Genomic DNA, 26,603 nt, shown 5'->3' on the forward strand with positions numbered 1-26,603 from the left:
GAGAACCTTGTCCCAAGTCCTGAATTTAGAGCTGTGACAGAAGATAGCAAGGGACCAGATGCTCTTTCCCATGTACTGATTGGTCAAATGGGATTTGAGTTTTAATTTCAGAGCCAGAGTTGAATAGGACCTTAGAGAATTGTAACCCAGTGATAAACAACAATTCCTAGATCTTTTTCTGCCATCTTCAATTCTGGCTTATTTTTTCCCCTTTTCTTTTGGGGTATTTTTTTTTGTCATGTCTCTTACATCTCATCTTATATAGAATGTCACACCCTTTCTGCAACAATTCTCTTCTCCCTGATTTTCTTGAGATCCCTGATAATTATGTCACACTCCTCTATCGCCCTAGAGAAGCCCTGTCTAATGTAGTATCGCCTGCAGGTTGCGTAGGCTAGGCTGTTTCTGTGGCTTCAGATCACCAATGTGGTATTAGATAGAATGAGCCCAGCATTGTTCCTGATTGATATTCCTGTTCCCTCCTTTGCTTCTGACAAGTCAATCATTTTCCCATCAAGCTGTGCCAAAATTAAGATCACACCAAGTTTCTGGGATTAAGACTTTTTGAGATAAAATGATGCTGCTTTTTAAAATTGAATGTATTATTTTGTTTTAATTTTTTGAGAGAGGGTCTCAGATATCCCAGGCTGGCCTTGAACTCACTATGCAGTTAATGACAATCGTGACCTTCTGATCCCAGAGTGCACCTGGTTTATATAGAGCTGGGGACTCTGACCCAGCACTTCCTACATGCTGGTAAGCAGTCTACTGACTGAGCTGTAGCCCCAGCCTGATGGCTGCTGAGACAGTCCCAAGTGCTGAACTGGAAGCGTGTACCACCAAGCACCACAAGCTACTGCTTTTATCCCCTCATTCTGAGGAGGGGTCACTGGGTTGTGTGAACTGCTCTGCTCTTCGGGGGCTTAAGCAGGCTCAGTCCTTCTGGGACAGGTGTCCTCTCCAGACAGAGGAGAGGACACAGATGGGATCCTTCCTTCTTGTAGCCTCAGAGCAAGGCCTGGAGTTGGTCCCTGAGGATTGAATTAGGAGTCAACATGAGAAGATAGGATCCCTGCCTGCAGTCATCTGCTTGCCTGCTGGAGTTGCACAGATAGGACGGGGTGGGTGAATGAAGCTGAGCTTATCTAGGGCTCCAGAGGTGGCTTCCCCTAACCCACTTCAGTGAACTTCTCGATCCTTACATCTGGAGTCCACAGTGGCTGTGCCTGGCTGCTCTTAACTCAAAGATGAAAAAGAGTTTTCGTCTTCCTTCCTTCCTTCCTTCCTTCCTTCCTTCCTTCCTTCCTTCCTTCCTCCCTCCCTCCCTCCCTCCCTCCCTCCCTCCCTTCCCTCTCCCTCCCTCCTTCCCTCCCTTCCTTCCTTCCTCCCTTTCTTTTTTTTCCAAGACAGGGTTTCTCTATGTTGCTTTGAAGCCTGTCCTTGAATTCACTCTGTAGACCAGGTTGGCCTCAAACTCGCAGAGATCCATCCGCCTGTCTCTGCCTCTGAGTGCTGGGATTAAAGGTGCGCACCACTACCGCCTGGCTTGATCTCTTCCTCTGACTGTGCCCTTTAGCGCCCATTCTAGTCACTTATAGTCTTAGCAAGCATCCACTCCTACGTCACCGTTCTGTTCAGGTCTCCGAAGGGCCTTCCCTCCAAGGTCACAGGTGTCCTTAGCAAGTGTCCTGTGAGAAGGGTACTTCTCCCCACTAAGAGAGGTACAGTCATCTCAGAGTAGACCATCTCCTGGGAAAGTGAGAGGCATTTCCAGGATGCCAGACTACCCACCTCAACCAAAAAAAACGGTAACAGGCCAGACTCTATGCTGAAAGTCTCCCTTTTCTCCAGCCTCTGTGCCTTCTCTTTGGAAGAACAACTCGTATCCATACCTGCCTTCCAGTCACCCGAAAGCATTACAACCATAGATGCACAGAAGCCAGCTGTGAGGTGGACGTTGCTGTGGAAATGGTGAAGGGAAGGAGGAGCCACACTTGTCAATATCCTCCTCATCTTTCTTTCAGAGTGCTTACCTGTGGAGTATTTTTCTCAGAAGTTACTTATTTGGGTTGAGTAGATAGGTGAAATCGGCTCTAGCCAAAAGTACAGAGTCAAATTTGAGTTGGAGGCACCTTTTGTTTTTGAATCATGAACCATCTTCCAAATTATAATATATCTGAGGATTAAGCATTCAGCATTGACGCTGAAATCTTGTCAAACTACAAAGACACCATGTGCATGCACACATGTTATTTCTGTTTGATTCAGCATTTAAGTCTTATAAAATAAAGGCAGTAGGCTGGGGGATGGCTTGCTTGGTAATGTGCTTGCTGTACAAGCATAGGGACCCGAATTCTGATCCCTATCACCCATATAAAAGTCTGACACAGCAGAGCATGCCTGTAGTCCCAGAGCTGGGTAGGCAGAGACATGAGCACCCTGGAGATTTCTGGGTAATTATTCAGTCTAGCCAAATTGATGAGCTCCAGGTAAGCCGGGGAACCTATCTCAAAAGTGGAGGTGGTGGGGTCAACCATTAAGAGTCCTTGCTGTTCTTCCAGGGGACCCCAGTTCAGGCCCCGGCACCCACTTCCAGTGACCAGGTTGCCCACAACAGCTTGTAACTCTAGTTCTAGGGAATCTGACACACTCTTCTAGCCTCCAATGACATGTGTGTGCATGCATGCACACATGCATAAATAAAAATCTAAAAAAATTAAAATAAGATAAAGAATGTTTGTGGAAAACACCTGACACTCAGGCTTTAGTCTCTGCATGTGTGTGCACATATGAACACATGTGCACACATGCATTCACAAGTACACACACAAAGTGAAGGTAGTAGACTCTATTAGATTACAAATGATCTTTGACCAGCTACTAGCAGCTGTCTCCTTGGATAAAATCTTCTTCTCTGTAGAAGAACAAACATTAAACATCATTTCTTAGAGTCTTGTGGCTCTGCCGAAGGGGCTCCAGAGCTAGAGGTGGAAGAAGAGGGAGGAGGGAGTGGGTCTGGGCTGGGGGCGGGCCCCAGACCTCCTGCCTCTACCCCATACACAGCAACTCCGCTTTTATCTCTTTGTTTTGCTCTGGTGTTCTCTAAATTGACTAACTAGGCAGATCTTTCAAATGTAAGTAGTTCACAGCAGCAGGTGTTGTGAAGCCAAGCAGGCTTAAAAGGTCCCATACAGCCTTGGGTAGGAGAAAAAAAAGTCCGCGACAAAGATTTACTTAGAGTTATGGAGGAAAACATTGTGATCAAATCTAGGGCGAGGGCCAGGGTTCCACTAAACCTTGTTTCGGAATTGCACAATGAGCTAGACTTAAATTTTGAAAGCATGCTTTTCACATGTGATTACAGCCAGTACTTGGTAATGTTAAACACATTTGCTTACAGCAAGGAACAGCTGGTGGCTGCTCACTCATTCCCTCCAGTCGTCCCGTTCTCTTCTGAGACAGGGTCTCATACAGCCCAGGCTGGCCTGGAACTCACTATGCAGCAGAGGATAACCTTGAACTTCTGGCGCCCCTGCCTCCTGGGTGCTAGGATTATGCGGTACTGGGGATCGAACTCTGGGCTTTATGCGTGTGTGCTAGAGATCTGAGCTACATCTCTAGCCCTCCATTCATTTTTTTGATGCTATTTCTCTAACTAAGGAGTTTGCTGTGGCTGCCTGCAAAGGCCTTGTGATGTTGTAATGACATGGATGTTAGAAAATCCTGCAGATGCAGAGAAAACTTTTTGGTATGTGTCAAAAAGATGATGCTCACTAAAACCAGGCATGGTGGCACATACCTGTAACCCCGGGCAGAGAGGGAAGACACTCCTCATATGGAGGGTATGCTGTCTGTGTTACCCAAGCCCCTTGTCATTTTTGGTAGTGATGAAGAAAAGACAGAAGCCCAGTGGGCATGAAGCATCTTACACAGCAGGACCATCGGCTTGCCCATCGGTATCAGTTTCCTTTAGTTCTGATTGATTTCTTAGCTGAGCTAACTATCCTAATAGATGAAGAAATGCCTCAGGCTTGATTGGTTTCTGTTTTCACCTATCTGTGGCTGGAACTCGCATTGGTCCCTATCAGCCCAAACTTCGGCTTCAGTGCTTCTGATTCAAATCCTGCCTCCTGGCCTCCCAGACTGCCTCCTGCCGTTTTTTCTATCACTTCTAAGCTTTTCTGAGTCATTTTGCCCAATCTCAAAACTTTACGGTTGCTTGCAGTTGGTGACCCACAGGTGGGCACCAAAGTGGGCAGTTCCCCCCACTCTCCCGCCAATGGTTTCCTGTGTTCTCACGAAATCTAATTAAGCCCTGGTGAACACAGGCCTTTCCTGGCTTTCAGAGTCAAGCATGGAAGCGGGAGACCAGAGGAGGTGACTGCGGCCAGTGGAGACGGCTGGCTGACGAGCTAGAAGTCGTTCAGAGCAGGAGGGGTGCTCCCGTCTCGTCCATCATCTCTAGGGGACAGCGACTGCTGCCTCAGTTTCCCTTACCAGAGTAGGAGGCCAGGCCTAGTTGGGAATTCGAACCCCTAGGAAGGGAGGGGGTGGCGGGAAATGGTGCTTTGCTCGCCCCAGCGACATCAAACCCTCGTTTGGCGTGCGAGGACAATGGCTGTCTTATTTTCTCCATTCGCCGCGCACAATGTCGGATTCTCTCATTCACCCGCGGTGGTGCGAGCGAGGTAATTAGCCAGTGCCATTCAGCGCGGACACTATTGCTATGCGGGGGGGGGGGGGGGGGGACGAGGACGCCCGCGTTGGCCCGGATTAGCCGCGGGGCGGGGTGTGCAGCTGCGGCCACTTCAAAGGGGCCCGGCGGACCCGACGGGCTGTGGGAACCCGGCCTGGCTCCTGCGGGCGCACCCGCTGCCTGCGCCTACACCGCACCGAGATCGCGCCTCTTGCGCTCGGGCTGCGGAGATCCTGGGCCGAGGCTGTGCGGTGGTGCCGCGGCGGCTGGTGTCGCTCCCCATCACACTCCCACTTTCATCAGGACCTCAAGTGCTTTTCTCCCTTTGAGTCTTGGAAGTCAAAGGGCAAAAGGGGGGGGGGAAAGGAGCGAGGGGAGCGAGGGGGATGGGGAGCTTGACACAAAGCAATGACCTCCGAGGAGTGGAGCAGATGGTCCCACTTACTTCTGCGGCTGAGCGAACGAGACTCTCAGGGCCCCCGGCTCGGGCCCTGACCTCGCCCGCCCGCCCCCCGAATGCCTCCACCGGGCCCCCGGGGGGGCTGCGCTCTGAAGGCTCCCCCACCGCCCGCCTGCTGCCCTCTGCGCCTTGCCTTGGGCGCTGGAGTCGGGATGCTAGGACCAGCCGGCCTCCAGGAAGAGGTGGGGGGCTGGGCTGAGAATCTGCCCTTGTGGCTGTTCTCAAGAACCTGCTCAGGGCCAGAGGTACCCACAACCAGATAAGTATGTGAGTCGTCTCCTGGAGGTTTTGTAGAAACGGATTCTTGTCCACTTCAGCCACCCCAGACCAAGGAATCTCTGACAGTGGGATACTGCCGTCTCATTGTTAGGCAGAACTCTGCGCTGCTGGAATCCACAACCAAGTCTGAGTACCGAGATCTGTCCAGCTTTTTAGTTTTCACTGAAGAAGCTTAGGCTGAAGTAGAGGAGATTGTGCAAAAGTGGGGGTTTGAGTGGAAGACAAGATGAGGAAGGCCTGGGGACTTAGTAGCATGCCTGTCTAGCCTGCTTGAAGCCAGTACTTCGTAAACTCTGTGTCACAGTCCCATATCTAATCCCAGCACCTAGGAGGTGGAGGCAGAAGGATCGGAAGTTCAAGGCTGACCTCTGCTACATCAAGTTGCAGGCCAGCCTGGCATACAGGAGGCCTTATCTCAAGATGACAAGGAACCATCAACCTAGACCGTTCCGAGTAGACTGCCGTTTATGAGGACCTATTTGCCTTGTGTCTGTTCCTACAAATAAGAAGGCAAGCTAGTCTGTTCTTCATTCTCTGGGACTCACAGCCCACGGGCGATGAGGCAGAAAGCTATGTGGGCACTAGGCTCTGATACAGTTTGATAAGGGCTGGGTGGGAGCTGTAGGCAATGCTGTCTCCTTTGGGAGAAGTGGAAGATGGGGAGTGTTTGCAGGGGAAGGTGCCAAATAGTTCTGGGCCAAAAAGAGAGGTAAAGACAAAAAAAAAAAATGTGAGCATAAGCATCCATGATATAGCCTGGTGCCCTGGTCTACATGCCCTTTTATACCAGCACTCAGGAGATGGAGGCAAGCGAATGGATCTCTGAGTTTGAGGCCAGCTTCAAACATAGGTCTACATAGAGAGACCATGTCTTTTAGGGTGGGGGGTGGCTCAGGTTGCTAGGGAGATGGCTCAGTGCTTAAGAGCCCTTGTTCTTGCAGAGGACCTGAGTTGTGTTCCCTGTACCTTGTAACTAACTAGCCTCAGTTTTAATTCCAGAGGCTCTGGTGCCCTCTTCTGGACTCTGAGGGCACCTATTCACGCAGGCAAAATACGCATACATAGAAAACTAATGAATCTTTTTTTTTTTTTTTTTTTTTGGTTTTTTGAGACAAGGTTTCTCTGTAGCTTTGGAGCCTGTCCTGGAACTAGCTCTTGTAGACCAGGCTGGCCTCGAACTCCCAGAGATCCGCCTGCCTCTGCCTCCTGAGTGCTGGGATTAAAGGCGTGTGCCACCACCGCCCGGCCTAATGAACCTTTTTTAAAAACAAAACAAAAGACTATTCAGGGAAGGAAAACTTATCTCATGTGAGTACATAAGCTGTCTTTTGAGCCTAGAGAGATGCAAGCCCCTAACAGAAGACCATGAATGTCAATCTAAGTAGAGTTCCCCGGAAGACAGCAACGGAGAGATACTAACCATGCTTTAAGAACATTGTGGCTTTGGGACATTTGGGAGGAGGGACAGAACTGAAAGGGAGAAGGGTGGAGGTGGGTGTGCTATTACAGCAGGTGATGAGACCCTAAGCCAGGGCAGTAGAGAAGAGAAGGGAAGATGAGTCGGGATCAGCTAGCCATGGGAGGGAGGGAGGTGGACCCGTGACTCATTTTGTTTATAACCTGGCCTCCTGGCACACGATGAGGCTATTCATAAAGTATACAGAAAGAAGAAACTCTCCACTTGAGTAGGTCTGAGGAGTCCTATGACTTCATGGGAAAACTTTTGAACCCCTCTGCAGATGGTTCCTAAGGGGTTAGGAGATCTCCAGCCACTGTCCCGTAAGAGCCAAGGAACCCCAGGGTCCTCCTGGGGTTACAGACCTCCTCCTCAAGACAGATATGGCTGGCTCTAGAGAGTTATTGGGGTGGAGGGCCTACAGGTCTCCATCTGTTGGATTTGGTGTTGAGGCACCAGAGATTCCAGGAAACAACAGTGTGCTTTGAGTTGTAATGCAGAAGTGCTGTTGCGGAATGTGGAGGGGGACATCGCCTAGTGTCCTAGCATCCTTTTAAGTTTTTAATTGCGTGTATGTTCATGAATGCAGAGGCTCATAGAGGTCAGAGGATCAGATCTTCCTTGAGCTATAGTTATGTGATTGTAAGATGGGAAACGAACTCAGGTCCTCTGCTTCTATCCACTAAGCCAACTCTCTAGTCTTTAAGAAAACAATAGAAGACCCCCAAGGTCTCATGTAGCCCAGGCTGGTCCCAAACTCAAATGTTCAAGAATGACCGTGAACTTCTGGTCTTCCTGATTTTCCACTTGAGTGCTGAGAGTCTGTGGTGCTAGGGCTGAACCCAGGGCCTGTGCAGGACAGGCAAGCCCCGTTTTAGAATCCTAGATATTCTCTTTTTCTGTTTTAGGTCTGGATCTTGGGTATTACCTTTTATATCCTCCTCCACTTCCATTTTACAAAGTAAAAGCCAGGTTGGAATTGAAAGGCTTCACAGCCTGGTCAGAGCCGAGCCTGATCCAGTTCGCTTCTATTACCTAACCCCACTCCACCAATCCCTACAAATCCTAATATATGGCTCTGGAAATTTGGGGGAAGTGTCTGTTTTTGTTGAGTTGTCCTGGTGGTCATGTGAAAGCAATTTACTTAATAGCTCCAGCCTGGGCCCCCTAACCAGACGCCCTTCCGGGAGGTGAGGGAGATCCGGTATCCGGACCAGAACAACGGAAGTTAAGGATATGGTAGGACCCGGCAGGTTTACATAAGGAAGATTGGTGACCCTGACTCTAACAGAGACACACAGTCTGCATAGAGAGGCTCCGCTGGACCTGGGCATTTTCAAATCCAAAGCAGGGATTCATTGCTAGGTCCACTCCCACCCCTTGACCGGCACCACAGGCTGCACTTGGTGCCTTGAAGGTTACATCTGGATAACACTTTGTAACTCCACAGCCTTAACTCCCAGTCGCACTGAGGGAAAAGCAAAACAAAACAAAAACTGAGGCACAGAGAAGGACTTTGACTTGGCTGTGATTACCGAAGCAGTTATTTGGAGAATTGAGTGGAGCCGTCCGCTCCCCCATAGAAGCCCCTGGCATTTCACCATGCTTTGCCCTCCCAGCCTGAGGGAAAAAAGACTCCTCCGTTTGTGTATCCTACTGGGGTGTTCTGGGCCTCCCCACTCTGGAAAGAGCGGTACCTCAGATTTTCTGATGTGGGAAGAACTGGACCTGCTTAGGAAAGAGCCACCTGGGACAAGCACATCTTGGCTATTTATTTACCTCTGTTAATAGAATTTAGGGGCCATTAGTGTGGTGATAACACCACCTTATCAGGGTGCTTTTCTGCATTAGTTACACTCTATAAAACCCCCAAACCCTGGGGCAGTTAGACTGAAGTGAAGCTGGCTTGTGTGGGTAGCTCTAAAGTGATCAGGAAAGACGGCTGCGGGGTCTAAGATGCAGGGCACCCTGTGCCTTCCTGTGGGCTTGCCAGTCCTGTTTGAGCAGCACAGAAATGTGTCCTTTCTTAGTGAGGGCAGCTGTGATGCTGGGAAGGAGCTCAGAATTTGGAGTCAGCCCACCTTGTGTTCAAAATGAAAATGAAGAAACTCCTGCCTTAATCCCAGTGATTATCTGTGTGCCCTTGGTCAAATTCTCAACTTCCCTGAGCCCCAGAAAAGCTAGAAAACCCTACCTAACGTAGTTATTATGCTAAGGTAAGAAATAGAGACCTGGTTTTGTGTGTGTGTGTGTATATGTGTTTTGTTTGTTTGTTTGTTTGTTTGTTTGTTTGAAGACAGGGTTTCTTGGTGTAGCCCTGGCTGTCCTGGAACTCACTCTGTTGACCAGGCTGGCCTTGAATTCAGAGATCCACTTGCCTCTGCCTCCTGAGTGCTGGGATTAAAGGTGTACCCCTGGCTCTCAGGGCCTGTTTTTAGGGCCATGTTTTAAAATCTTTGTTGCACGTGTGTGGGTGTTTTGCCTATGTGTCTGCCTGTGTACCAGGTGTGTATCTGGTACTCTCAGAGGCCAGAAGAGGGACATTGGATCCCCTGCAGCTATAGGCTATTGTGAGCCACAATACAGGTGCTGGACATCAAACCTGGCTTCTTGAAAGAGTAGCCAGTGCTGTTATTGGTAAGCCATCTCTCCGGCCTTCACAGCAATGTTTCTGTGACAGCATATAGGAGCCTGCTGTTTTCACTAGGTTCTTTTCAGAGTGTGGTGGCGGTGTCTAAGAACAGTGCTCAGGGGTGGGGTAGCTTTGCTCCTGGGACGCCAGCGAGTCTGATGTTGGCACTTCCTTTCAGTGTGTGTGTGTGTGTGCAGTGAATGTTCACGGAGGGCTCAGCAGGTCTACTGTGTGACTGGGACAGGTGCCTGGACTTCCTGAACCAAACTCTAGGACCTGGGTTCACCTGACATGTGGCATGAGAACAGGACAAAATACTTGAAATTGGGTATGCTTTTGAAACCCCAGCTGTGGTAGAAGGACCACACGGAGCAGGAGTTGGGGTAGGGGTGGGGCTGCCTTACATTTCCTCCTTCACCTTGCCCGCCCCAGTGCTCCAGAGGCCACCACCACGTGTCACATCCCCCTCCCCCGTTAGGCACATATACTTAATAGGCAAACACACCCTCTCCAGGCGCACTTCACACCCTCCATGGGAGGCTGGAAGTGGAGGAGAAGGTGTCCAGGGAAGAGCTGGAGCCTCCAAACGTCCTGGCTAAGTAATTAAAAGTAGGGCTTTGAGGTTTTATTCCCCTTGGCCCCAGCCTCTGTGATCCCCTGCCATCCTGCCTTTGACCTATTGTGGTATCAAAGTTTGGAGGTTCCCCCAGTCTTCCAGCAGCCAGTAATTGGACGCACAGACGTTCCTAAGGAGAATGCAGCCCCTCCACACACCATCCCACACCACCGCTCCCCCTTCCAGGCCCCCATCTGTCAGAGGCGGCTGCAGAAGGGTGAGCTGTGGATTTATGGCTGGGGACTTGAAAGACAAAGTTGCCTTTTGTGTTGGGATTGGAGCCAGGGTAGGGGAGAGAGAGCCTGGGGTTCAGGGGCCCAAGAAAGGGTCAGGAGCTCTGGGAGGCCGATGAAGGGATGCCCAGGTTTCTCAGCAGGGTCACCTGGCAAAAGCTGGCCAGCAAAGCCCAGCAGGCTTGTGAGCCAACCACAGTCACGGTCCTTCCCACTTCCCAGTGCACTTCTGGATTCAGAGCCCCAGCTCCACCCACAGCGCAGGACTACTGAGTCGTGCGCTGACCATCTTGATGACCATAGCTGGTCAGGGTGTATTGCTCCTTAAGAGCTAAAGTCAAGGGGGGTCTGGATAATGGGGAAGTGTGAATAGTGTTAGGGGTGAGCCTGGGTCCGATAACTGTGTTTAAAGGCCAGTGCTTCCCACCCCTGGGGTAAGGGCAGCAGGAGCAATACCCCCGCTGCCCCAGGACCCAGGGTTTCTCACCATCTCTGCCTTCCCTTCCCTAGTCTTTTTGGAAGGGGGCATTTACAGAGGTATCCTGGGATAAAGAACATGTGAGGTGGACACAGCTCCTTGCCCTTCAGTGTCCAGATTCACTAGGCTTCACTGCTGGTTCTGATGAACAGGTCTGGACTGAGGCCAGAGTCGCCCTCGGTGCCTAGTTCAGCAGGTGTTTTAACTACGCCTCAGAGAGCCACATCCAACGTTGGGAATGAGCCTGGCCAATAAAGGCATGAGTTTATGGGCTTCATAAACATTTTACTAGAGAAATCAAGGCCTCGATTACCCAGCGGCCTCTTCCAACTGACAGCTTGCCTCTGTGAAACCTCTCAGCAGAAGTCAGATAGAAGAGACCACACTCTGGTTAATGCCCTGTTGTTTCCCACCCCAGAACCCCCTCCCCATTCTCCATCCTCTTGCAAATTCTCTGCAGTCCCATCTCCAGGGGACTGCATCTGCCTTGCCCTCTCCAGGGAAAGAGTCTCTACCCTGGGTGGGGTCATTGGCCTACAGCCTTGCTCTTCCATTACCTGGGGGCTCTCTCTTAGCTCCGTTCTCCTGATCCCCTCCAGCAGCAGGGAGCAGCAGGCCTAGCGAAGGGAGCACACCTGTTTTATAAATAATTATAATTAAAAAAGGAAGTTCTGAGGACCAGGTGGAATGGCACAAAACTCTCCTCCCAGCACTTGGGAGGCAGAGGCAGGTAGATCTCTGAGTTTGAGGCCATTACTTCCCACCCCTGGGAAGTGAGTTCGAAGTCATTCAGAGCTACATAGTGAGATCCTGTCCAAAAACAAAAAAACAGAAAGCCAACAAAAAAGAAGTTCTGGGAGATTGTCTCACTTGCCCAAACTTTCAGAGTTCATAACAGTGGACTGAAGTTGGGATGAACTGTAGTGTTGAACTTTGAACTCAGTGGGTGATTCTAGAGTCTTCTGTGATGTCTGTACCACTACCCTAAGAAGTTCTTAGCAAATATTTCCTGACAGAATCTTGCCATGTGAAGCATCGTGGCTTACAGGTCAGCCTACAAATGTGGCTCTTGTCCTCTGTTTCTGTGTTCATATGGCCAAGAGGGGGCAAGCTGTGAGACGGAGGGGCAGGACAGGAGTGAAGACGGAGAGCAGGGGTCCTTTTTGACTGCACAGCAGTGAGAAAGGGAAATAGAGAAGCAGTTAGGGCTCTGAAGCCTTGAGATGAGCACTAGCGATAGAACTTTGTGATGGCTGCCCACTAGCCAGCGGCCAACCTGTGGCTGTGTGTGATGGCTTCCCACTAGCCAGCGGCCAACCTGTGGCTGTGTGTGATGGCTTCCCGCTAGCCAGCGGCCAACCTGTGGCTGTGGAACATTTGAAAAGTGGCAGTAAGTCAAGGAACAGAATTTACAGTTTGTTTGTTTGTTTGTTTTTTGAGACAGGGTTTCTCTGTGTAGCCCTGACCATCCTGAAACTCACTTTGTAGACCAGGCTACCCTTGAACTATATATATATATATATATATATATATATATATATATATATATATATATATATGCAAATAATGTGTGCACTATTTTATGTAAGGAACATGAGCATGGGTGTGTGCTATCTGCAGAGGGCTCTGGAACTGATGCTTCATGGGTTTCCAGACATGACTTACTGAAGAATGAAGTTCTAGGGGCAAGTTTGAAGCAATGGGTAGCTGTGTCTAGGGTGCAGGCATGTGCTTGGTGTAAGCAAAATGTTACCTGAGGAGGAACTGGGTTTCCAGATGTGTGCCCTAATCCTTGACAGTGATAGATGGGTAGGGAGATGGTGTGTGTGTGTGTGTGTGTGTTTGTGTGCACACGTGTATACGTATGTGTGTGCGTGTGCGTGTGTGTTTAGCCCTCAGGATCTTTGGATCAGTCTTCACAGTGATCCCCTCTTGAATGAGTGCATGAGAACGGGGCAGTGAGCTCTCAGAAACCTCCCTCCACCCCCAGCTACGAACTCTGGCAAAGTCTAAGTTTTCCAAATATGTCCCTAGCTCTTTTTTATCATCACACATCAGATAGTAATGTGGCTGCAGCCAAAGGTGGGAGACTTGAGCTTCATTCCCAGTGCTCTGCCTTAACCTTTCACTGCCCCCATGTCCCTCTGGAGCCTGGCTAATCAAATCCAGGCCTGACCTCTGCAAAGGCCCTGGACCAGGTAATAAGTTCCCCTCTCAGAGCTGCTGTAGATCTGGTTCTCAGGAGATCTCGTCCCTCTGGGTGATTTATAGGGGTGTCCAGGACCATTTCCTGCCATTTTTATTCTCTTCCAACCTAGGATTGCTGGCCTTACTTTCAGCCCCTCTTGCCTCAGCCATAACCTGCTGTATCCATGGTGAATGGGTCACAGGGGAGCAGGAAGAGCCTTTCACAAGTGCATAGGGATAGGGTGCTTGCTATCTCCTTTTCCCTGTTGCTTCCTTTTGGCCCTCACACCTGGCAGGCTCCCACCTACTTCCTTACCTCTTCTGTCACCCAGCGAAGGGAAGAACCCAGAACTGTCCTCAGAGGACCGAGAAGTGCAGAAGTGGACGCATCAACTGCCAGGACCATAGCACTGGGTAATGCAGGTCACAGTCGTCAACCACACTGTGGCCTCTGTGATGACCTTATTTTCATTTTTGATTCAGAATCCCACTGTCGGGGGGCTGGAGAGATGACTCAGAGGTTAAGAGCACTGGCTGCTCTTCCAGAGGTGCTGAGTTCAATTCCCAGCAACCACATGGTGGCTCACAACCATCTGTAATGAGATCTGGTGCCCTCTTCTGTCATGTAGGCATACATGCCAACAGCACATTGTATGCATAATAATAATAAAAACTAAAAAAGAATCCCACTGTGTAGCTCAAGCTGTTCTTGAATTCATGATCACCCTGCCTCCACCTCCTGGACTACAGATGTATGCTACCACACCTGGCTAAGAACAGGTTTCTGTGGGGGTGTAGTAGCTCATGCTAACACCTGGGAGACCTCAGAAGGGAGATTACGTGGAATTTGAGGTCGACCTGGGCTACATAGCAAAACTTTGTCTTAAAAAAAGAAAAAGAACAGAACAGAACAAACAAACAACATATACACACACACACACACACACGACTTGTGAACCACATATGCTCTACCCTGACACTAGTGGAGCCTAAAAGCCTGTTTGTATGTAATAAGTCTTTCTCTGTCCCTCCAACCAGCTTCCAAATAATGACATGGAGACTTTTTATTAATTATGAAAACTCAGCCTATAGCTTAGACTTGTTCCTATCTAGCTCTTGTTACTTAATTAACCCATTTAATTAATCTACTTTATGTCATGTGGCATTATCTCTCTTCCATCTTGCCCTTCCTATTTCTTCTCCTGTCTACTGTCATCCCTTGCAGGTCTAGATTCATCTCCTACTTCCTCTCTCTCTGCCCAGAAGTCCTGCCTATACCTCCTGCCTGGCTATTGGCCATTCAGCTCTTTATTAAACCAATCACAGCCGGGCGGTGGTGGCGCACGCCTTTAATCCCAGCACTTGGGAGGCAGAGGCAGGTGAATCTCTATGAGTTCGAGACCAGCCTGGTCTACAAGAGCTAGTTCCAGGACAGGCTCCAAAGCCACAGAGAAACCCTGTCTCGAAAAAAACCAAAAAAAAAAAAAAAAAAAAAAAAACCAATCACAGCAATGTATCTTCACACCGTGTACAAGCATCCCACAACAAACAAACAACACATAAGACTTATGAACCAAATATGTTCTACCCCGATACAAGAGGAACCCAAAGCCTGTTTGAGAGCCATGAGTGCCTTGAAGGTTCTGGGACTCCAGCTAAGCTGGGTAAGCTCTCTGACCTGGAGACTGGTAGAGTTTAGTGCAGAATCCGAGGGTCCTGAGAGCACCTACCCCTCCATGTATGGTGCGTAAACTTCCTCCAGAGTCTCTAGGGGCTGGCTCCTTTGTGACCATTCTCCATCTCATTTGCATGTGGTTCATTAAATATAAACATGCATAAAAATCCCCTGCCCGCTGGACTCCCTGGGTGAAGCTGAAGCTGACCAGGCTAGAGAGATGGTCCAGTTGAGAGCACTGGATGCTCTTCCAGAGGACCCAGGTTCACTTCCCAGCACCCACACAGCAGCTTACAATCATCTATAACTCCAGTTCCAGGGGATCTGACCCCCTCTTCTGGTCTATTTGAGGAACAGGCATACATAGATGCAGGCAAAATATCCATACACATAAAATAAGAATAAATAAATGTTATATATTTTGTTTGTTTTCTCGAGACAGGCTCTCACTTTGTAGCCCATGGCTGTTCTGGAACTCCCTCTGTAGACCAGACTGGCCTCAAAGTCACAGAGATCCAGTTGCCTCTGCCCCCGAGTGCTGGAATTAAAGGCATGGACCACCACCACCCAGCCAAAATAATATCTTTAAGAGGAAGAGGAAGAAGAAGAATAAGAGGAAGAGGAAGAAAGGCAGAGGAGCCTGGTTTAATGTACAGTCTGCTGCAGGGGTTCCTGGCCTTGGAGAGAGAGAAAAACTGGCTTGGGTAGTAAGGACACCCCTGCCGAAAGCCTGGGTTTCAGTACCCCTTTTACAAGACAAAAGGATTCACTTCAAAATGGGTTTTCAAGCATTTTTGTACAAGCAAAGCAACCCTTCAGAATAAGTGTGCCAGTAAGACAACACACAGGGTCCACCAGGTCCCCTCCAATGAAGGCAGTGAGGGCTAGGAGGGCCCCAGGGAACCTCTAGGGGTCCAGTGACTCTACTGGGGTGAGGACTGGTTCCTTGCCACCCACTTCCAGCACTGGCATCCTTCCCAGCATCTTCATACTCAGCCTCACTGTGCTGATAGTGTCCTTCTATGGTTGGGCGTTTGAGGGAGGCCTGGCCCATAAAGACCAGACTCTGCCATCCCAGCACCCAGACCTGAGTAGCAGCAGCTTCTTCTGTCTCTCCTCAGACCAGTTATAGGACCTCCAGGGAGTCCAGCCTGGGGCCTAAAGGCACAAAAGACTTGATTCAGTAATGAGGAAGCATCTGTAGGGATGGGGGCCTAGGGATACAGCTCCTCTCCAGCTAGAGAAGAGGACACCAGCTCCTATTTAGGTAGGGTCTGGGTGAGGGAGAAAGATAGCAACTCTGGAGCCTGGGTACTCATTCCCCCACCCCCAAGGTATAGCTCCAGCCCTGGAGGTTGGGCTAGACAGGACCCTAGAGAGTTTTCAACCTCCACTCCTGAGCCCCTGGGTTGACCTACAGGCCTTTGGCCAAGGACAGCCTTTGGCCTGAGGCAGGGCAGGCTGACCTCTGGATGCTCCTTGGGGATCCTCTCATCCAGACTGATGGGGGCCCCAGCTGGACCGCTTGTCCTTCCCTCTCAAAGCCAGGCTCCAAAGTCCTGTCCACAAGAGCTTTACCCACAGGGAGACACTTGTGATTGATCACCAGCACAACACCAGAAACACATACCAGCCACAGTAGCTGGCAGATCAAACCCCTACTGTTGTCCAGACGGAGACTGTCAGGTCAGATACAGGAGACAGAGCCAGGCTTCCCAGCAAACACTCAACCCGGAACACATGTACAAGAAGCTGTGCACACCCATCCACCACACTCCCAGGAGGCCATCAGAGAGGAGGAGGCTGGGCAGGGGATTTTTATGCATGTTTATATTTAATGAACCACATGCAAATGAGATGGAGAATGGTCACAAAGGAGCCAGCCCCTAGAGACTCTGAAGGAAGGCACAAAGGCTTGTCTTCATCCTTGCAAGCTGCTGAGCGGCCATGGAGTCCAGAGCAGGACTGTGGATTGAGGGAGCCTGAGAGAGGACGTTGGAGCCATGAGGAGGGCTGTCCAGGCATGCCAGGGAGCCTAGAGCAGGGACAGCCAGCAACAAGCTCCAGGGTCCCTGCTGCTGGGAGGGGGCTCCTTTTGGGAGGGAGGGAGCCACTGCCCCAATTGATGGAGTGCCAGAGGGGAGGGGCCGCAGCTTGGACAGATGGTGTACCGCCTTCCTGCACTTGAAGCAAAGTGGATTTTAATGAAATCTCAGTCCGGGTGCTGAAGCTGGGAGCTTGTATGGGAGGGGCCTTTCCCCAGGTTTGCAGTATGGGGCCTGAGCCAGGGTGGGAGGAACACTTAACCAGCTGGGGGTACAAGGGGGCACCATGGCCCCCTCTGTAGATCAGAGTTTAAGTGTGAGTCTGATCCCCAAAAGGTGGGGAGGGGGTCCTTGAATATTTATGACACATTGAAATGTAGATTGGTAGGTTTGACAGTCTTCTGAGAGGCCTGTCACCTTGCATGGATACACTACCCTCTTGGGGCGCTTGTGGAAACTACAGAACGGTATGTGGGAGGAGAGGACTAGGAAGGAAAGGATAGAAAGCCACTGGGCCCTAGTAGGGAAGAGGCTGGCCAAGCTACTATTGACAATGTCCCTACAAGGTGACAGTGGTGAACCGGTTCACTCTCTGGGCCTCAGTTTGCAGTTCTGTAGAATGTGGCACATACGGCTCAGGTAACAGCAGTCTGGGAGAAGTGCCTTTCACGAATGAGGTCCAGGAGACCCTTTCCTCCCGGGGAAGCCTCCAGCCCACACTTACCTCCTTAGAGTTTTATCTCTCTGTTCTGGTTTTGTTTGTTTGTTTGTTTGTTTGTTTGTTTTCTTTTTGAGACAGGGTTTCTCTGTGTAGCAGGTTGTTCTGGAATTCGCTCTGTAGACCAGGCTGGCCTCAAACTCACAGAGATCCGCCTGCCTCTGCCTCCCAAGTGTTGGGATTAAAGGCGTGCACCACTGCCCAGCAAGCTTCATCATTCTGGAGTTGGCCTTCCAGACATGTTCACCCTACAAGCCAAGGGAGGCCATAAATCCAGTCCAGCACAATGTTGTAAATGTATTTAAAACATTATGAATTTTTTCTTCCTGCCTTTTTTGGTAACTAGATTGCATGGTTCTCAGTTGTGAACTTTGCATACAACAATGTCTTGTCTCAAGTGTCTCCTCTCTAGGTCTCTTAAACATTATGTCATCTCTGGGATCAGAGTGTGCCTACCCATGGTAGAGAGGGCTGAGGGGAGGGCTGGTATGTCTCTTAAGCTACTGTCCTGCCTCAAACAGAATGCACCTCAGTGGGTGACCCCTCATCACTTCCTCTGCACCTCCACAGTGCACCTTATCTGTCCCCCCCTCTTCTGTTTCCCCAGCCATGTCAGACTTCCACGTGCACCCCCAGGCCACCATGGGTGAGGAGGGTGGTGTAGCCCGCTTCCAGTGCCAAATCCATGGGCTTCCCAAGCCCCTTATCACATGGGAGAAGAACAGAGTCCCCGTTGACACGGACGATGAGAGGTGAGCCTCTGGTGGGGAGGACAGAGAGGCTGACGGAGGTACTGAATCCAGATGGAGACTGTGGCAGCCTCGTGTGTGCTACAGTGCCTACAACCTGGGGCAGTGTTCTTTATTCAAGCTGCAGTCAACATTGGGGGTCCTCATGGCTTACTGAACCCAGATTCTAGGCTCAAGAAGGTTAGGAGGGTGTATCCACCCAGGAGGGTCCCAGTGAGTGTCTGTGATCACAGCAGTATGGCTGGGTTAGTGCCCACATCTCGGTTTATGTCCCCATGGCTTGAGGTCATGCTGGTTGTCAACTGTGCCCTCCCCTAACAGGTACACATTACTGCCCAAGGGGGTCTTGCAGATAACAGGACTTCGGGCTGAAGACAGCGGTGTCTTCCACTGTGTGGCCTCAAACATTGCCAGTGTGCGGGTCAGCCACGGGGCCAGGCTTACTGTATCAGGTGAGCTCCTTCGGCCCAGTTCTGTCACCCAAGTTGGTCTACTCACAGACACACCCAGTGGGCAGCCGAGGCTGGTCTCTAGCCCTCTCCTCTTCCCAGTGATCCCTGGGTTCTTCCAATGCTGGAGGCCTTGCTGGGGGGCAGGGGGAAGGATGGTTGTCAGGACCCCGAAGTTCCCCAACATCTTCTTGTCTTCAGAACCTGTTTGGGGGCTGGTGTGTGTGTCTCCAGGGTCATGAGTGGGAGTGAGGAAGTGGAAAAGCTTCCCACTGAATTAAGGAAATGTGGTCTTCTCCCCCCAGGCTCAGGCTCCGGGGTCTACAAGGAGCCCACCATCCTGGTGGGGCCTGAGAACCTCACCCTGACAGTGCACCAGACTGCGGTGCTCGAGTGTGTCGCCACGGGCAACCCGCGCCCCATTGTGTCCTGGAGCCGCCTGGGTGAGCCTCATCCATAGCCCAGCTCTCTGGCCAGCCTACCCCCTGGGAGGGCTGGTTCAAGGTCTCATCACCCAGCTCTGGGGGACTTTACATTGTGTTTGTTCTCCACAAGGGTCAGTCTCCTCCCCCGTGGCCTGGGGAGGGGCCGAGCTTCTCTGGAGGTCAGCCTGCTCCTCCTGCATTCTCTCTCTCCCTGCGGAGCTGGCTTAGTTCCCCGGGTTACCGAGTAGAGACAGTTCTCTCTCAGTGTCTCTCCAGCCCCAGAGCTCTGCAGCCCTTAGCACCCAGTCCCTCCCACCCCACCCTCCATGCCCTGGCCACACCCCCAGCTATGCAATCCTAAGCCTTAGCAAGCATCCCATTCCCAGGCTTGCCTGCTCCCAGCCAGAGCTCGCAGGCGACAGAAGAAAGCAGTGAAAGGGTGCAGATGGGCCACTAGTCTAAGCCGAAAGGTCACTGGGGGAAGGAGCCTCCAGAGGGGTGGGGTGGGGCCGCATGCACAAGGAGACTATGCCACACTAGCAGCTGAGTGATGGGGGAAGGAGGGGCCCTGTGGGATAATGGAGTAGATTTCACCACTTCAGGGCCTGAATGGGGAGCTGTCTCCTTGTGTTCTGGCTGTGCTAATCTGATCCCTGGGGTGGGGGGAGGGCCTGGGTCCCAGGGAGAAACTGGAAAGAGAAGGCTACCATCAGGAGCCACTAGGCACTCCAGGAGCCATCTGCTCCGTCATTTCCCGAAGTATGGCCTAGCAGGAGAGAAAGAATGGCTCAGGGGCCTAACAAGTGTGGGAAACAAAGTTAACCAAGGCTCTTTACTAAGGGACTTCTCAGAGCCTTTATGTTCAGGGCCCTGTCTGTGCCTTGGCAGCCTGGACTAGAATGGATATTCAGCCATGGAGTTTACAACTGCCGATCAAATTCAAGTCCTCTATGGACTCAAGGAGAAGGGACTAGAAGTGCGTAGGTGCTGAAGCAGGAGGATGTCACCCTAGGCTGTGCGGTGAGAGGCTGGGTAAAAACCAAGCAAACAATAACAGCAAAAGCAGCCAGCAATCGTGCTAGAATCAGGACGCTGGCCCCTGCTGCTGCACTCAAGCGCCATGCATTTCTCTGCCACTCCCGAACTTCTGTGAAGGACGGTGCCAAAGCCATAGGTGGGGGCTTTCTGGAAGACTAGTAAAGGGGTAAGGCTTCTGGAATGTTCTCATCTTTCCCATCTCCACACCCCCGTCGCCGCTCATTCCTCTCCACTTCCATTGCAGATGGTCGCCCCATTGGGGTGGAGGGCATCCAGGTGCTGGGCACGGGAAACCTCATCATCTCGGATGTGACCGTCCAGCACTCAGGTGTCTATGTCTGTGCGGCCAACAGGCCTGGCACTCGGGTGAGGAGGACAGCCCAGGGCCGGCTGGTGGTTCAAGGTACAGAGCAGCCAAACCCCTGCTTCCCATGACCCCTCAGCACCTCTGGTCTGTGCCAGAGATCAGTACTTTCTATTACTGCAGCTGCTTAGCCTCCCCCGAGCCCTGCCCCTCACCCCTCATACGTCTCTGGCCAGGTCAAAGACACAGGTCTTCCCCAGAACACGAGTCCTAGCGTCAGAGGGGCGTGGCATTCTCTGACTTACAACCTATGTGCCCTGCACATGTTGGTGCCACCCCTTCACCCTGGGAAGCACTGTCACTTTCTGATATCACCAGGTCGTTCCCCTGGCTCACATGTGTCCCTTCCCGTGGAGCTGTTTCATTCACGCATGTGGCTCTTCCACGCTCACACCTGCCTGCTGTGCGCTCCAGTGTGCCTGCCGTCTCCCTCTCTCTCGGGATGTGGGGTCCCCGCAGCCAGCCTCCATTTCCAGGGCTTCTCCCTGGCTGTCTCTCCTCCGTGGCATGGGAATAGAGATGGGAAGTGGGGAATCAGGAACTTAAATGCCGTTTGTTTAGCTTGCTATGTGCTGTTAATCTGTCCGTGTGAAAGTGATGGAGTATTCCATTCTTGGGTGTTAATGGAGGCTTGAGGCTGGGGATTGGAGGGAAGTGGGATTGGGTGGTGAAGGGGGGCTCATCCATCTCCTGTCATTACAGCCTTGGAGGTGCAGCCAGCCTATTAGCACATTTATTTACTTAACAATTTCCTGAGCAGGGAGCTCAGCTTGATTGCTTTCGGATACAGATGTCAGGTTTTTTTTTTTTTTTAAAATAGTCCTTAAGATGGAATCCTATTCCTAGATGCTGGGGTGAAGGAAGAAGAAAGGGAGCCATTCTTGGCTTCTTCTCTGATCCATTAACCCTTCCTCCTCACCCCTCCATTCGTGGCTGTCCCTGTACCTCTCTACATGACCCCTTTGACCCCATGCTTCTCTGTGCCCACTCAGCCCCAGCAGAGTTTGTCCAGCATCCCCAGTCCATCTCCAGGCCGGCTGGAACCACGGCCATGTTCACCTGCCAAGCTCAAGGTGAACCACCCCCTCATGTCACATGGTTGAAGAATGGACAAGTGCTGGGGCCGGGAGGCCACGTCAGGCTCAAGAACAACAACAGGTGTGTGTGTGTACGCACATGTGCTGTGTTGGGGTACTGTAATGGAAAGAAATGGTGTCTGAAGTCAGTGGTCCAAATATAAGCTTGTACCTCTCTCTAGCCAGGGGAGAGTGCTGGGATTCTGGGACATGGGGCTCATGTCTTGGGCCTGCCACCCTTGTGCCGATAAGTCTTGCTCAGACAAGCAGGGACTCAGTCTCTCCATCTCTCAGGTGGGCGATGTGGCCGACCTCTGAGGCTCTCTCTCTCTCCTGCAGCACACTGAGCATCTCTGGAGTTGGTCCTGAAGACGAGGCCATCTACCAATGTGTGGCTGAGAACATTGCTGGTTCATCCCAAGCCAGCGCCAGGCTGACCGTGCTGTGGGCTGAGGGGTTGCCAGGCCCCCCACGCAATGTTCGCGCTGTCTCTGTGTCCTCCACCGAGGTTCAAGTATCTTGGAGTGAGCCTCTAGCCCACACCAAGGAGATCATCGGCTATGTTTTGCACATCAGGAAGGCTGCTGGTGCGTAGTGACCATCAGGAGAGCTCTGTCACCCACCCTAGCTGCAGCTAACCCTCTGAACCACACATATCCTGACCCAACACCCTCCTTTTCTTCCACGCCCAACTCCCTGACCACCTCATTTCACCAAAACTTCCAAGAAGCCTTCCCATCCCTTAACACTCCCCGGGGCTCCCTTTTGCCTCCCAGACTCACCCAAGCTGGAGTATCAGGAAGCTGTTAGCAAGAGCACCTTCCAGCATCTGGTCAGAGATCTCGAGCCCTCCACGGCCTACAGCTTCTACATCAAGGCCTACACACCAAGGGGGGCCAGTTTAGCCTCTGTCCCCACCCTGGCCAGCACCCTGGGGGAAGGTAAGGAGAATGGGATGCGAAAGGCTAGATGCTCAGGCTGGGGGGGGGGGAGTTGGGGAGTATGGGGCAGCCTTTTCTAATTCAGGGAAAGGCGCTGCCTGAGTTAGGCCATGCCCTGTGCCTCAGGTTAAGAGAAGGCTGTCAGGTTCTTGGATTATAGGTCACGGATGAGGGGGGGGGGGGAGGACTAGAGCTCCCAATGACTGCTCTCATCTTGGCCCTCTAGCCCCCCTCCCGCCCCCGCTATCGGTGCGGTTGCTGGGCAGTTCCTCTCTGCAACTGCTGTGGAAGCCTTGGCCACGGCTGGTCCAACACAATGGGGGCTTCAAGCTGTTTTACCGTCCAGTCAGCGCAGCCTCCTTCACCGGCCCCATCTTGCTCCCTGGGACCGTCTCCTCTTACAACCTCAGCCAGCTTGGTGAGACGTGAAGGGTGAGGGGCTGGGCAAGGCATGACAGTGGGTGCCCGGGGTGGTGTCCCTCCCCTTCCAGAAGGGGAAGTTGCTGAGTAGCCCTGCTTCCTGCAGACCCCAGCACCGTGTATGAGGTGAAACTCCTCGCCTACAACCAGCATGGAGACGGGAACGCCACCGTCCGCTTCGTGTCTTTAAAGGGAGCCTCTGAGAGGACAGGTGAGGGCTAAGGATAGGACAGGGGCTGCAGCCTGACCTGAAGGGGGGAAATGGGAGACAAAATGGCTAGGTAGGGGGAGGCCGTTGTTTGCAGCCCTCATGCACACGGCTTGGAAGCATAAAGCTTAACTGTGCAGCTTTGCAGCTGCGTGCGTGACCTTGGGCGAGTTGCTTAACTTCTTTCAAGCATTATTTTATTTATTTATTCATTTATTTTATTTTATTTCCCATTATGAAACAGGGTTAATGGTTCCTACTTTGTAAAACTATGGCAAGGATGAAACAGTCTATAAAAACAAAACAAGGTACAGCTGGTCCTGGCTGGGAACACAGCTCAGTTGATGAGTGCTTGCCTAGCAGCTCCAAAGCCCTGGGTTCCATCCCCAGTTCCATAGAAACCAGGCATAGCATCTGTAATCACAGCACTCAGGAGGTAGAAGCTGGAGGATGAGAAGTTCAAGGCCATCCTCAGCTACAAAACAAGTTTGAGGTCAGCCTGGGCTACGTGAAACCCGTCTCAAAATAAACAGCACAAGACTTGATATCTGACACAGAACCCGGTGCTTAGAGCTTAGAGAAAGAGCTGAAAGATTGAGCTGGGGCCCCGAAGGAAAGGTTAAAGGGGTCAAGCAGAGGAAGAAGGCTGGGGAGTCTTGCTTCAGGCCAGCCCCAACCTGCCCTCTAGCCTTGAGTCCCCCCTGTGACTGCTGGAAAGAAGATGTCACCAACCATACATCCACCACAGGCATTGTCATCGGCATCCACATCGGAGTCACCTGCATTGTCTTCTGTATCCTCTTCCTCCTGTTTGGCCAGAGGGGCAGGTGGGTCCTGAGTCTGGGGAGGAACTGCCACAGGGGACGGAGTCGGAGCTGGGACCTCAGCCTCTGTCCTTAATGGTACCCCCCTAACACTTGCCTCATCTCTTAGGGTCCTCCTATGTAAGGATGTGGAAAACCAGCTCTCCCCTCAGGGTCCCCGGAGTCAGAGGGACCCTGGTATCCTGTCCCTGAATGGAGTGAGCCGAGGAGAGGGGGGCCAGCTCGGCCGAGATGAGAAGCATATGGATGCCAAGGAGTTGGAGCAGTTGTTCCCCACAGCTGGACCAGCTGGGCAGCCAGGCTCCAGGCCCACTGTGAGTGCCTGTGCCCCACCCACCTCCCTCAGTCTCTGGCTCCCCCATGCCGCCCCTTGCTTCATCTCTTCCTGGGGCACCTAATTCCTGGTCAGGGCTGCCCCTTGGGTCCTGAGTCGGTCCGGGAAGCCTAGGGATGGCCAGGCACACCCGCCCTGCAGCCTGCAGTCCACACGCTTCTGCATTTGGCACGAACAGCTATGAATGTGGCCTAAATTAAAATCAAAAATTTACTTAAAACAGGATGAACTGGCTGGGCCTGGCAGCACACACCTTTAATCCCAGCACTCAGGAGGCAGAGGCAGGTAGATCTCTGTGAGTTAGAAGCCAGCCTGGTCTTCAGAGTGAGTTCCAGGACAGCCAGGGTTATGCAGAGAAAACCTGTCTTGAAAAGACAAAAAACAAACAAACAAACAATAAAAAAAAAACCAAACAGCAGGATGAACTGGATATGGTGGTGTATACCTGTCATCCCAGCAATACTCAGGAGGTGAAGACATGAGAATCAGAATTTCAGGATTAGCCTTGGCTATATAGGGAGCCAACCTGAGCTACATGATACTCTCTCTCTCTCTCTTTTTTTAAAAATTATGATTATAAGCTTGGTGGTTCACATCTTTAATCCCAGAACTCAGGAGGCAGGTGGATCTGTGAGTTCTAGACTATCCTGGTCTACAAGCGCTAGTTCTAGGCCATCCAGGACTACAGAGTGAGACTTTGTCTCAAAGAAAAAAGAGAAAGGATTTTGAGGTTTTTTGCTTTTTATATTTCCAAGACAGGGTTTCTTTGTGCAGCCCAGAACCAGACTCACAGAGATCTACCTACTTCCGCCTCCCGACTTCTGGGAATAAAGGCATGCGCCACCACTGCCCAGTCGGAAAGAAAGGATCTATCTATCTATCTATCTATCTATCTATCTATCTATCTATCTATATATATATATATTTTTTTTTTTTTTTTTTTTTTTTTTTGGTTTTTCGAGATAGGGTTTCTCTGTGGCTTTGGAGCCTGTCCTGGAACTAGCTCTTGTAGACCAGGCTGGTCTCGAACTCACAGAGATCCGCCTACCTCTGCCTCCCAAGTGCTGGGATTAAAGGCGTGCGCCACCACCGCCCGGCTATATATTTTTTTTATGTGACTTGGCTGAATAGTCTTCAGCATGATCATTTTGATGACAATGGACAATGTGCTGCAATATGAAAAGTTTAGACACAACCGCTGGCCCCACACCCTGGGGTGGTATTGGGACCGATCCTTGCCTCTAGCTCTGATACTGTCGTCCATATCCAACCTTCCTTCCTCAGGATCCTGCAGCCCCTGCTCCGTGTGGGGAGACCCAGCTCTCCGTGGTGCAGCTTCAAGGCTTCAGCCCTGTGCCAGGAAGGACAGCAGAGGCCAAGCCCCCCTTTGCAGGGCCTGGGCCTGCCCCAGAACCCCAGAACCCCAGGATGTAGGCCTCCTCGGTGAAGGACAGGACGCCCAGCCTCCAGCAGTCCCGGCTTCCTTGTGAGCCAGTGTTTGATGTGTTCCGGAGGGGCAGTGCCCCATTCTCAGGTTGAAGGCGAGGTTTTTCCTGCTCCGTGGGACTTGAGTGGTTCTAGGAGCTCGCCAGTGCTTCTAGTTTAACTGAAGGGCAGGGTTCTCAAACCACAGGAGCCAGTGGGTCCTACAGGGAGGCATCTCCCCTGCTAGAGCTAATGTCCCCTCACCAATGCCTGCTGCCCACGAGAGTCCTAATGGAACAAAGTTTTCCTTTAAAAATCAAAATTTGAAAGTCAAAAAAGAGAGAGAAAGAAGAGATAGAGAAAGTGAATTGTGCTCCAAACAATGTGTCCCTGCTGCGGCTTGGCCCCTGATGCCCTCGCCCTGTACCAATCTTGTTTTCTCAGGATGGATTTTAGCTGTTTTGACTCTCAGCACCTACCTCAGCCGGAATGAATGTCCTTGGGAGTAGAGGGGCAGTAGCCTCAGCCCCCTGCCCCACAGAGCCCGAATGCACTCCTACCTCAAGCCCCCTTTTGGGTACCCCTCCCACCCCATATTCTTGCCCTGAGAGTAAAAGAAAAAGGAGAAAAAATAAGAAAAAAAGAAAGAAAAAAACAAAACAAAAAAAAACACTATCCCAATTCTAAGTGTGAAAGAAACCGTCTACCTCAAGCCTCAAGGCCCTTGGTGTGGGCCTGTGTTGTCACTGGGCCCTCCTAAGCCTCCCTCTCCCCCAGCCTTGCCTACCTCTGCCCCAACAGAGGAGTCTGTGGCTAAGTAACCATGGGGTTTACAGAAATAGAGATGAAATTGGCCAGAGAGAAAAATGTGAAAC

The 26,603-nt window shown here is 51.3% G+C and overlaps 1 protein-coding gene across 2 annotated transcripts in view; it reads left to right on the forward strand.

Annotated features, from left to right (window-relative positions):
• The window catches only part of Igdcc3 (immunoglobulin superfamily DCC subclass member 3), a 42,154-nt gene extending 16,417 nt beyond the window's left edge, over nucleotides 1–25,737 (forward strand). Inside the window, exons 3-14 of one of the 2 annotated variants that reach the window (XM_057768702.1) lie at nucleotides 18,083–18,227; nucleotides 18,546–18,676; nucleotides 18,979–19,116; nucleotides 20,381–20,539; nucleotides 21,493–21,658; nucleotides 21,916–22,163; nucleotides 22,353–22,517; nucleotides 22,744–22,935; nucleotides 23,044–23,148; nucleotides 23,834–23,972; nucleotides 24,079–24,283; nucleotides 25,588–25,737. In XM_057768702.1, coding sequence (XP_057624685.1) covers nucleotides 18,083–18,227; nucleotides 18,546–18,676; nucleotides 18,979–19,116; nucleotides 20,381–20,539; nucleotides 21,493–21,658; nucleotides 21,916–22,163; nucleotides 22,353–22,517; nucleotides 22,744–22,935; nucleotides 23,044–23,148; nucleotides 23,834–23,972; nucleotides 24,079–24,283; nucleotides 25,588–25,737 — 1,943 coding nt within the window. The remainder of the gene's footprint in view (nucleotides 1–18,082; nucleotides 18,228–18,545; nucleotides 18,677–18,978; nucleotides 19,117–20,380; nucleotides 20,540–21,492; nucleotides 21,659–21,915; nucleotides 22,164–22,352; nucleotides 22,518–22,743; nucleotides 22,936–23,043; nucleotides 23,149–23,833; nucleotides 23,973–24,078; nucleotides 24,284–25,587) is intronic. The other variant, XM_057768703.1, reaches the window with a different exon arrangement.
• Nucleotides 25,738–26,603: the final 866 nt, after the last annotated feature.

This window comes from Chionomys nivalis, chromosome 4 (assembly GCF_950005125.1).
Source record: "Chionomys nivalis chromosome 4, mChiNiv1.1, whole genome shotgun sequence".
NCBI lineage: Eukaryota > Metazoa > Chordata > Mammalia > Rodentia > Cricetidae > Chionomys > Chionomys nivalis.